We start from the raw sequence: 12500 nt of genomic DNA, 5'->3' as shown, positions 1-12500 counted from the left end.
GAGACTTCCTAAAAAGGTCAAACAGGCCTGGGCCTCTTAAGGGTTAAAGCACATCTACCAGTAAAAGTTATGTGTTTTACTGCATCAATCTGTTTCCTTGTCCTCAATAGCATAGTGAACAGTGAGTTGATGTGCTTTTGAATTGAACTTTGATGAAACTCCCTTGTGTTCATAGTTAACCTTGGTGAAACTCCCTTGTGTAATTATCAGAGTTAAAGATGTCTAGACCAGTAAGGGACATACTGACATGGACTCTATGTAACTATAGGCTGGTCTACTCAGAGGTGGTGGGTAAGCTGGCGTAAGTGTTGGGTCCAGTAGTTGAAAAAAAGCGCAGCCTCATGTTGTGCTTGACAGAGTTTCTGCCCATCCTGTGGTTGATATCCACTGGCGCTACCGGACGGTAGTCCTCTACCCGGAAGGTAGTCGCGCATGCGCACTACCCGATCAGTCGCCACTTTGAGACACTGTAGAGTAGACAGCGGAATACAATCGCTGGCTAAAGCTGATGGAAGTTTGCGAAAGACGGTATACTTTAAGAAGTTTGGTCATTGTATACCGCTGTAAGTTCTTAACGTTTGTATAATAAAGAAGTTAAAGATATACTGGATATCCTCTTTTGTTCTCCCTGTTGATATCCACAAACTCTATCCGACCAGTCGACGCAAGCCGCACGCAGACCGCAAGGCTGTGATTGGTCGGCTAACTACATCATTTCCGGAGTCTCACATATTTCCGGTTTCATCCCCTCAAATCATAATACCGCCATTTTTTTAAATCCAAGGCAGAAACCAAGGAAGATTTGAAGAGCGAACATGAACCAAATCGAAGAGCGATTAGCAGAAGAGGTCAGGAAACACGAGCACTTGTATAACCCGTATCGCACGGACAAGGACCCACAGACCGCGTACAATTCCTGGAAGGTGATCTCGGCCAGCGTTGGTTTGGAGGTGCTGGATTGTTCGACGCTGTGGCGGAAGATGAGGGACAGATTTGTCCGCCAGAATAAGGCCATGACGGGCAGCGGTGACTCGAAAGCCACTGCCTTTTATATATTCCTGTCGTGGTTGGAACCACACATAAGACACAGAGAGACGTCGTCAAAATACGATAAGGTAAATCTAAAGTTCTTGGTTTTTGAACAGCCTCTGTGTGTTCGAGCTGGCACGCTAGCAGTGCAATCAGAGTGGGAGAGTCCCCTGCAGATGGACATGGTCGGAGTATGCTTCAACATATTAAAAACGGGATGACTGGTGGTAAATGAGCCTGCATTGTAGCTGGAATGCAATTGCCTGAAACCTTTGCCATGGTAGCTACAGGCTGTTTTCATATCGCTAAAGAACAACTCTGGGCGAGTCGGCACACTAGCAGTAGCGTGTATTGCCTATATGTTTTCTATCTCGTCATTTTCGTTAGTAATCCATTCCATAAGCAAGACTTCTGGTTATAGACATAAAATGCAAGGACAAAGACCAACTGTCTGTTCTTAAAGTAGCATAACGGAACGATTGCTTATCGCTAACGATATGCTAGCGGCTAAAACTAACTAAATCTCTTGAAATGTGCTGACTTTGACATTATGACAAACTAGTTAGTCAACAACTGTCCTAACACAGTCAAACATCAAGCAAGTGCAACACAAGACAGAGCAAGACGACAAATAAGCTACTTACTAGTTCGGCAGACAGTAAAAACCGGGCGGCTTCAGGCAAACTTTGGCAACATTGTCGCGCCCCAATTTTTTTAAAGCTGTTATTTTAAGGGAAAACTGCTTATCCTAACCCTAATCCTGAAGTACAATTGCTACATAATGCCACTTTAAAGTGTATACATTGTTGATGTAATGAATACAGTTATGTTACTTTCACCATTGTAGTCATATGCCATTTTCATATTGCTAACAGACTTTCTGTTCTTTTATTATCATGAACAGCCCTCACCTTGCAACGTAGCCACGAAGAAAGGACCTTCGTTATCCACCTCAGTTTCTCGGCTCCCCAGTTTATCGGCTCGGCGATTAGCAGAGGAGGTCAGGAAACACGAGCACTTGTATAACCCGTATCGCAAGGACAATGACCAACAGACCGCGTACAATTCCTGGAAGATGATCTCGGCCAGCGTTGGTTTGGAGGTGCTGCGTTGTTCGACGCTGTGGCGGCAGATGAGGGACAGATTTGTCCGCGAGAATAAGGCCATGACGGGCAGCGGTGACCGGAAAGCCACTGCCTTTTATAAATTCCTGTCGTGGTTGGAACCACATATAAGACACAGAGAGCCGTCGTCAAATTACGATAAGGTAAATCTAAAGTTCTTGGTTTTTGAACAGCCTCTGTGTGTTCGAGCTGGCACGCTAGCAGTGCAATCAGAGTGGGAGAGTCCCCTGCAGATGGACATGGTCGGAGTATGCTTCAACATATTAAAAACGGGATGACTGGTGGTAAATGAGCCTGCATTGTAGCTGGAATGCAATTGCCTGAAACCTTTGCCATGGTAGCTACAGGCTGTTTTCATATCGCTAAAGAACAACTCTGGGCGAGTCGGCACACTAGCAGTAGCGTGTATTGCCTATATGTTTTCTATCTCGTCATTTTCGTTAGTAATCCATTCCACAACCAAGACTTCTGGTCATAGACTTAAAATGCAAGGACAAAGACCAACTGTCTGTTCCTAAAGTAGCATAACGGAACAATTGCTAATCGCTAACGATATGCTAGCGGCAAAAACTAACGAAATCTCTTGAAATGTGCTGACTTTGACATTATGACAAACTAGTTAGTCAACAACTGTCCTAACACAGTCAAACATCAAGCAAGTGCAACACAAGACAGAGCAAGACGACAAATAAGCTACTTACTAGTTCGGCAGACAGTAAAAACCGGGCGGCTTCAGGCAAACTTTGGCAACATTGTCGCGCCCCAATTTTTTTAAAGCTGTTATTTTAAGGGAAAACTGCTTATCCTAACCCTAATCCTGAAGTACAATTGCTACATAATGCCACTTTAAAGTGTATACATTGTTGATGTAATGAATACAGTTATGTTACTTTCACCATTGTAGTCATATGCCATTTTCATATTGCTAACAGACTTTCTGTTCTTTTATTATCATGAACAGCCCTCACCTTGCAACGTAGCCACGAAGAAAGGACCTTCGTTATCCACCCCAACACCTGAGGCCCCCCCCGAGACATTCACCTCAGTTTCTCCGCTCCCCAGTTTATCGGCTCGGCGATTAGCAGAAGAGGTCAGGAAACACGAGCACTTGTATAACCCGTATCGCACGGACAAGGACCCACAGACCGCGTACAATTCCTGGAAGATGATCTCGGCCAGCGTTGGTTTGGAGGTGCTGGATTGTTCGACGATGTGGCGGAAGATGAGGGACAGATTTGTCCGCCAGAATAAGGCCTTGAGGGGCAGCGGTGACCAGAAAGCCACTGCCTTTTATAAATTCCTGTCGTGGTTGGAACCACACATAAGACACAGAGAGACGTCGTCAAAATACGATAAGGTAAATCTAAAGTTCTTGGTTTTTGAACAGCCTCTGTGTGTTCGAGCTGGCACGCTAGCAGTGCAATCAGAGTGGGAGAGTCCCCTGCAGATGGACATGGTCGGAGTATGCTTCAACATATTAAAAACGGGATGACTGGTGGTCAGGGTTCCCGCGGGTCCTTAAAAAGTCTTAAATTAAAATTCGGGTAATTAAGGTCTTAAATTGTCTTAAATTTCACGTAAAGTTGCTGTAGGTATAAAAAAAATTGCCGGTGCGCTTAATGACGATGAGAAAGCACAGTGGCGCATCGTAAAACATCTAATAGTTCATTAATTTAGTATTGTGTGAAATGAGTCTCCGCAATTTAATAGCTGTTTACGGTACGTCGGCTACAGACGCTGACGTCAGGCTGCGTGTCGCCATTAAGCGGTGGTCGATGTGAGGTTCGACACACACACACACACACACACACACACACACACACACACACACACACACACACACACACACACTTGGGTATCTCCAAGTAAAGGTAGATTTACACCTCTGTAACTACGGGTGCGGCTGACCGCGCAGTTGCATCGGCGGACTCGTTTTGGTTTATGGTTCCTTAAGGTTCCCCAAGGGTTGTGCTTGTTGCAAAGCGATTCAACGCCAGAACAGTAGGTGGAGTAACGTTTTTTTGCCTACCCCATGACGCGAATGGACACGATGAACGGGAAATTTTTCTGTTGAAAATGCCTGACTTTATAGACAATAACGATCATACACCCCGTTGCACTAAACAACACTCAAACAAATAAATATTGGATTGTTAGTCTATTAAGTATTGTATTTTATTAATTAGCCTGTTGTTAACCTTTCCTGCTAATCGTAGTCTGAGATTACAGGGGAGACTTTTGTTTACTGCTCCAGAGCCGAAGTGATCTATATTCAATTCAGTACCAGTGGCGAAAAAGACAGATCACATGATGCAGAAGTTCGTTTATTGACACATATTTTAAGGACGGGCACAGCGCTTTAAAACGACGTGTTTATAAGTTGCATTATTCAAAGGTGAAAGATAAAAGGCGAGAGAATCGCCAGGTGTAGGCCTACCTTATCATCATGAGAGTAGCTATGTTGTCAGTATTTGTAATACAATGTGTTGGCCGCAAGTTAACTCCACTTCACGTTAATGATAGCTTTTGTATGAGCAGACTGGGCTCAGCTTGCCTCACGTGTGCAATAACATATGCCGTTTAATCATATTTGGTAGAATGAAGGACAAATTAATTGTGAAGACTATCACCGAGTTTGAAAGGTAGGCTATTGGTCAGGTAATAGCCGAGTGACAGCTGATTTTCTTTCTGATTTGACAGTAGCCTACATCTGTGTGTTTTAAGCAAATACAATGTGAAATAGGCTATTTACCAACGGGCACCTGCTATCTTGGATTATACAGTAAATAAGTTGCGAAATGAAACACAAACACATCACAGTTAAAGTTGTATTAGTATTGATTGATTCACATCGATATGAATGGATGACATGACTAACAAGTGGCGAAAAATGAATATGAAAGTACCAGTACCAGTGGCGAAAAAAGACAGATCACATGATGCAGAAGTTCGTTTATTGATACATATTTTAATGACGGCCACAGCGCTTTAAAACGCCGTGTTTATAAGTTACATTATTCAAAGATGAAAGATAGAAGGCGAGATAATCGCCATGTGTACCTTCTCATCATGAGTGAATGTCAGTGCTTGTAATACAATGGTGTTGGCCGCAAATTAACTCCACTTCACGTTAATGTTAACTTTTGTATATGAGCAGACCAGGCTCCATTCTATCGCTTGCCTCAGGGGTGAAATGTATTGATTCACATCAATATGAATGGATGACATGGCTAACAAGTGGTGGAAAATGAATATGAAAGTATTTGTTTGGTGAATTAGCGCGTTCTCTCCAAACAATGCAGTCAACGGTTTTTAACACCAAACAATCGCAGTCAACGGTTTTTAAATGTCAACATAGTGGTACAGCCTATCACATAACTATCATCTGAAATATCACGGTATGTCAAAACAAACCTTTGATCTAAACAGAATATTCAGTATGGAATAGGAATATTTCAGAGCAGTATCTTTTATCGCGTTTGACAAATATGCTCAGATTGCTGTTCAGGTAATTTCTCCTGTGAGAATGGGATAGTATTCTGTCCATGAATTCGCGGTCATTTGAGGTCCTTATAAGTGTTTAAAGAGGGTTTGTAAAGATGCTCATATCTTCGGACCTCTTCTGTTGTGTATGTTCATAATCATCAAGAAGAGGCTTGTGAGACGGTCTGCAGGTTATTCATGATTCAAAAATATTGTAGTCTTGCCTTGGCCTTTAAAAATGGCGATACTATGCTATGAAAACCGGAAATGTGAGACTCCTGAAAGGATGCGGTTAGCAGCCAATCACAGTCTTGCGGGGTACGTGAGCCCTAGGAGGATTTTGTTGGATAGTTACAAATTTTGGCGGACGCACTTACGTCTTATGTAACTGCGCAAGGGGCTTAAAACAGCGCTTATGTATCTTACGTGCGTACGTTTCTACGTTAAAACCGAGTATAAAAGCCCCTTAATCTGTGAACGCAAGCTGTCATGAATATTTCTTTCAAGCTTGTTTGTTTGGCCAACCCATGTCACCATGACACACTTTTTATTTCGAGTCTTCTGGTCTGTTCGAAATGGAAGGTAGCTGCCTCAATGCCGTAATTGACAGGTGTATTACAAGACATGTTTTTTGGGTGAAAGCGTTGGTTTCGAGCGGCCTTTTTAAGATGGCATTTACGGTAACGTGTAACGTTGGTACGCTGCAATAACGTTATGCTATCTAACGTAGGCTAACGTGCTAAAGTCAGACAGTTGGCTGACAGACGCCTCGCAAATCACATCAACCATTTTTGCTGGTTACAATAACAGTGTTATCGGATAGTACAGTGTCTTTTTCTCGGTAACTTTTGACAAATCTAAGCGTGAAAACGCCGAAAAATGTACATTTCCATAAAAGACATGGCCGTCAGGCGAGTTTGGTCCGGAGTTTAGCTGCTAAAGTTATCTTCTGTCCTGTCGTTTAAAGCAATCCTTTTAGCTCTGGCATTGGTCTCCCATTATGTATTCATCACTTCACTGGATTGGAAGTCCATTTTCCAGGCTATCGCACGCCCCCTTCATTGAGGCAGAGGTTACGTTTGCCTCCCCTATGTGCTTTTTCACTGTGGTTTTATGACAGATCAGCAAGACTAAATAGCTTCTTCACATAAGTGAAATACATTACATTACCAATTCTATGGATACAAACGACATATAATAACAGTGTCTACAAATATTTCAGTGATGACAAACAATGAGAAAGCAAAAGGCATGTGCTCAACCCAGTGTGTGAGGGATTGCACAATCTGAGATGAGGCGCAGCTTGTTGCTGCCTCACCTCGCGAGTCGCCTCTGTTTGAACTGGAACATGCTCATGGTCAAATTCAGCGATTTTGATTATAAAAATGATCGGAATCATACAAACATTTTATTTAAACCACAGATCAGTAGATACATATTAATATTTATTTAGTTTTTTACTTTTTATGAGGCTCTGCCTCCCCTGACCACACGTCCATATGTAATCTGTAATCTGAAACAATGACCCGTTTTCTACTGCCGGGCGCTTCACTGCAACTGAACAAATTTACCACTCTCCTACTTCAGTTTGTTTTCAGAATGAGAGAATTTTAGGAGGAAGATGCCATTACTGTGGCTCAACTAGAGGCAGGTTGGGTTGGCCTGTGCCCATGCAACATTCAACACAGGAATGTTAATGATTAAACTGTTACCAGAGCACAAAATTGTTTACAACAGCACAAAGTTCTTCATAGATCTAGCCTCATAATTTTGTTGTCAAAGTGCACCAGATTGATGCATTGAACTTTAAAATGTGCACAATGTTTTTATATATTAAATATATTCCCCGTGGAGCATGCCCCGAACCCTCCTAGGGGGTTCGCATCGTTGTCACCTTTTTCAACCCTGATGAGTTTGCACCCCTGAATTGAGTATTCCAAAGAAATTGTGACATTTTTGGGTCTTAAATTATATTTGTTGAGGTCTTAAAAAAGTCTTAAAAAGCATTACATTTTACTTTTGAAATGGTGCAAGAACCCTGGTGGTAAATGAGTCTGCATTGTAGCTGGAATGCAATTGCCTGAAACCTTTGCCATGGTAGCTACAGGCTGTTTTCATATCGCTAAAGAACAACTCTGGGCGAGTCGGCACACTAGCAGTAGCGTGTATTGCCTATGTGTATTGCCTATATGTTTTCTATCTCGTCATTTTCGTTAGTAATCCATTCCATAACCAAGACTTCTGGTCATAGACTTAAAATGCAAGGACAAAGACCAACTGTCTGTTCCTAAAGTAGCATAACGGAACAATTGCTAATCGCTAACGATATGCTAGCGGCAAAAACTAACGAAATCTCTTAAAATGTGCTGACTTTGACATTATGACAAACTAGTAGGGGTGGGAATCTCTTGGCACCTCACGATTCGATTCGATTCCGATTCAGAGGTCAACGATTCGATTCTAAACCGATTCTCGATTCTAAACCGATTCTCGATTCTAAACCGATTATCGATTATCAATTCTAAACCGATAAAACGATTATCGATGCATCTCAATTTTTAAAACATTTGAGTTTGCTATTTAGAGTCTCAAATCACTTCCTACTTTGTGTTTGATAAATCAACAGATCTATTTTTTTATTAGAGAAAAAGTTTTTCCTTGTCACAATTATGACTTTCTATGAACAATGCAATAATCGATGCAGCTTGCATTTCAACACAAAATGAATGTGTAAAAAAAAAAAAAAAAAAAAAAAAATATTAATTTTTTTTAATTTTTTTTTTTTTTTTTAAATCGATTATGAACTTTTCTGAATCGAGACAGAATCGTTCTAAAGAGAATCGAGAGAAATCGAAAAATCGATTTTTTTCCCCCACCCCTACAAACTAGTTAGTCAACAACTGTCCTAACACAGTCAAACATCAAGCAAGTGCAACACAAGACAGAGCAAGACGACAAATAAGCTACTTACTAGTTTGGCAGACAGTAAAAACCGGGCGGCTTCAGGCAAACTTACATAAACCAGTCATTTGCCTACGGACCCTGGTATGGCAATGGCACGGAGGCGATTCTCCATATTAAGTCATTGTAGCGCCCCAATTTTTTTAAAGCTGTTATTTTAAGAGAAAACTGCTTGTACTAACCCTAATCCTGAAGGACAATTGCTACATAATGCCACTTTAAAGTGTATACATTGTTGATGTAATGAATACAGTTATGTTACTTTCACCATTGTAGTCATATGCCATTTTCATATTGCTAACAGACTTTCTGTTCTTTTATTATCATGAACAGCCCTCACCTTGCAACGTAGCCACGAAGAAAGGACCTTCGTTATCCACCCCAACACCTGAGGCCCCCCCCGAAACATCTACCTCTTCACCCGAGGCCTCTGTCCAGCCATCCACCCCAACACCCGAGGCCTCTGTCCAGCCATCCACCCCAGCCACACCTGAGGCCTCCCCCGAAACATCCACCTCTTCACCCGAGGCCTCTGTCCAGCCACCCACCCCAACACATGAGGCCTCCCCCGAGACATCCACCTCAGTTTCTCCGCTCCCCAGTGTACCGGCTCTGTCCACCCCTCCAGCCGCCATGAGGCTGGCATCTCCTCTGTCCCGCAGGGGCCGGAAGAAAAGGCAGAGGGCGCAGAGGGGGAAGCACGACAGGCAGAGGTGGCAGAGAGGGCAGAGGGGGCAGTACGACAGGCAGAGGGGGCAGGATGACGGGCAGAGGAGGCAGGACGACAGGCAGATGATCCGGCTGGACGGGCAGAGGAGGCAGGACGACGGGCAGAGAGGGCAGGACGACGGGCAGAGGAGGCAGGACGACAGGCAGATGATCCGGCTGGACGGGCAGAGGAGGCAGGACGACGGGCAGAGAGGGCAGGACGACGGGCAGAGGAGGCAGGACGACAGGCAGATGATCCGGCTGGACGGGCAGAGGAGGCAGGACGACGGGCAGATGATCCGGCTGGACGGGCGCAGGCTGGACGGGCAGAAGAAGAAGATGGGGGTCAGGGATGAGTATTCTAGATTTGGTGAGCTGGTGGCTGCTATGATGAGCAGGGTGCAGGAAGATAAGAGGGCCGAAGCAATGAACTCTGTGTACAGCCTGTTGGACAGAAGCAATGCACTCTGGGTACAGCCTGTTGAACTGAAGCAATGCACTCTGGGTACAGCCTGTTGGACTGAAGCAATGCACTCTGGGTACAGCCTGTTGGACTGAAGCAATGCAGACTGACTGTGTACAGTGTGACGACCCCTCCACGCCACTAGGAGTCTTTTCCCTCTTGCTGGCCCTTTTCCAGGTTTCCTGTTTGGAGTGGTGGGTCATCAGGCCTGATGAGTTACACCTGTGGCCGGTTTGGCTCTGTGGCCTATACCAGCACTCCTTCTCCAGTTCCCGGGAGAGATCCCTTCCCCGTTGCAGACGGCTGCGTTTTGACTGTTGTTATCCTTATTTCATTATCTTTGTAATAAATGATTGTTACTTCGTTCATCCCTCGTCTCCCATTTTAGTTGACACAGCTCTGAGTCGGGCTGTGTCACAACAGCATGTTGTACTGAAGCACACAGTGTACAGCATGTTGAACGAATACAACTACAACTTTTTAATACTACGCAAATCAGGTTTTGAAACAGTTGGGATTTTTTTTTTTTATTACAATTCTATTGAATGGCCAAAAGTCAGCATGTCAGGTAAGGATGTCAGGTCGTTATCAGGTCATCATCAGGTCATCTGGGGTCAAGTGTGCCACGTGACACTGTTGCCATGGTACCGCTCATCGAAGAATTGCATCAATTCATTTCCCACCCCTATAGCTGCTCTATAAGTGCTCATACAGCCTGCTCTATAAACAACAGGGCTGATCATATGCCTAAAGACATTATGCTGCTTTTTTGCACTTTGTAAATTGTTCTCTAGTATTATTTGAATAGTTTGTGCTTTGCACCTTGTTTGTATGCAAAGTAAAGACAAAATAAAACGGTTGGGATTTTTTTATTTACAATTCTAAAAGTCAACGTATCAGGTAATATCATCAGGTGGTTATCAGCTCATCTGGGGTCAAGTGTGCCACGCGACCCTGTTGCCATGGTACCGTCATGGCAAAAGGGGTCCAGGTGATGTAATATTGGCTTTCGAACGACTCTTGAGTGACAGTTGCTATACCAACGCTAGCATTACGTCACCCGGACACTTTTTTTTGGAAGTGACAGACTTGCGCTGCATTAAATACCTCAATAACGCAATTTACCCCAGAGCATCTCCCATTACCTGAGACCAGCTTGCCTGTATTTGACCTGCCATAAACCAAGCAAAACAACCATGTGCTTGATGTTTGACTGTGTTAGGAAAGTTGTTGACTCGCTAGTTTGTTACAGTATCAAAGTAATCAAATTTCAGGTTCGCGCTCGCATCTTGTTAGTGATTAGCAATTCCTTTGTTGTGTTGCTCTAAGAAAGCCCGTAATGTGTTGTGATTATTAGACATATCTGACGGCACCCACAATTACACTTTCACAAAACAGGGAATTGTTTGCAGCACCTTTAACGGTAGAGCACAACAGAGTAATTGCTAATCGCTAACGAGATGCTAGCGGCGAAACCTGTTGAAATTTGCTACAGGATACCTGCAAGGCAGGTGTAGCTAAAACTACAGCTTAGTCTCTTAATATTGTGCCTAAATAGACACTGTAACCCGGACACTTTTTTGGCTATCAGTCAGATAGTCTCAAGAGTTGTTCGAAAGCCATCAGCTGCTTTTTAGGCGCTTAATATTGGCTGCCAGTCTCCTGTAAGTAAGCACATAGGTTTAGCCACTAGCATCTCGTTAGCGATTAGCAATTCCCCCGTTGTGCAACAATCTTAAGCGACTAAAAGTGGCTGATGTCTTTCGAACGACTCTTGAGACTCACTGACTGATAGCCAAAAGGCGTCTGGGTTACGTAGTGACCGTTTAGGCACAATATTAAGCGATTAAAAAGTAGCTGATGGCTTTCGAACGACTCTTGAGAATCACTGACTGATAGCCAAAAGCATAGACATATATACATAGACGCCCCGTTGGCCCTTGGCTCGCGTGTCAACTCGCCGCCATCTTGGGGAGGTGATGACTGGCCAGTAAACACACGCAAGTGAATGGGGGAGCTCCTGCTTTTCTGGATAAAAAGCACTATAGCGTTTACATTTCTCAACCGATTTCATTGATTCGTTTATATATTGAATGGTTTATGATCTACGAGGAATAAAAAAAAAAGTTTTGTCTCCATGTTACTTAGAATCTTGATAGTAAGGCTATAAATCGCCACAGGCATATGTACATACATCATATATGTCTATGATAATCGCTGCTAGACGCTCACTGTTCTTGTGCTCCCACAGCTCATTCACTTTGAAATACTGAAACGAAATCTAAATGATCGAAATAGTGCTTCTTTAACTACTAATATTGAATTTGACCATCATTGAGAAAAACGGAACAGAATCTGCAAATAGCCTAGCATAGCATACTCAAACTACTGACAGAGAAGGCAAATGTAAACAACCATCAAACACCTGCTATCTATATTTTTATAGCAGTGAAATACACACATTCAAATATACACATTTTTGTACATATACACAATTTGATATAAGCATGACCAAGACCATGCATAGTTTTCTTTGCCCTCCGTTATCGTACCTTTTCAAAACTTTTCTGTTAGCCATTTCTGATATGCAGTAGCTATGTAGCTACTAAAGCTAGCTTCGTTTATTGTTTCCATGGTAACAGGAACCGTCTCCGTCTTAGCTTTTCTGTTGGCTATTTCTGATATGCAGCACACGAAGGTACGATAACGGAGGGCAAAGAAAACTATCATGG

At 43.2% G+C, this 12500-nt stretch overlaps 1 protein-coding gene across 3 annotated transcripts; it reads left to right on the top strand.

Annotated features, from left to right (window-relative positions):
* Nucleotides 1-574: 574 nt before the first annotated feature.
* On the top strand, nt 575-10110 carry LOC116221899 (transcription termination factor Rho-like). 3 transcript variants are annotated; one of them, XM_031574052.2, is made up of 6 exons: nt 575-1115; nt 1934-2296; nt 3115-3510; nt 8931-8990; nt 9024-9092; nt 9159-10109. In XM_031574052.2, the coding sequence occupies exons 1-6, from the start codon at nt 816-818 to the stop codon at nt 9861-9863; spliced, it is 1893 nt and encodes a 630-aa protein (XP_031429912.1). In that variant the 5' UTR covers nt 575-815; the 3' UTR covers nt 9864-10109. The 3 variants fall into 3 exon arrangements, with proteins under 3 accessions (XP_031429912.1, XP_031429911.1, XP_031429913.1); XM_031574051.2 differs by having other exon boundaries at nt 9024-10109; XM_031574053.2 differs by lacking the exon at nt 1934-2296 and having other exon boundaries at nt 9024-10110.
* The last annotated feature ends 2390 nt before the right edge of the window (nt 10111-12500 follow it).

Source organism: Clupea harengus, chromosome 9, assembly GCF_900700415.2.
Source record: "Clupea harengus chromosome 9, Ch_v2.0.2, whole genome shotgun sequence".
NCBI lineage: Eukaryota > Metazoa > Chordata > Actinopteri > Clupeiformes > Clupeidae > Clupea > Clupea harengus.
This window is presented reverse-complemented; position numbering and strand designations above follow the sequence as displayed.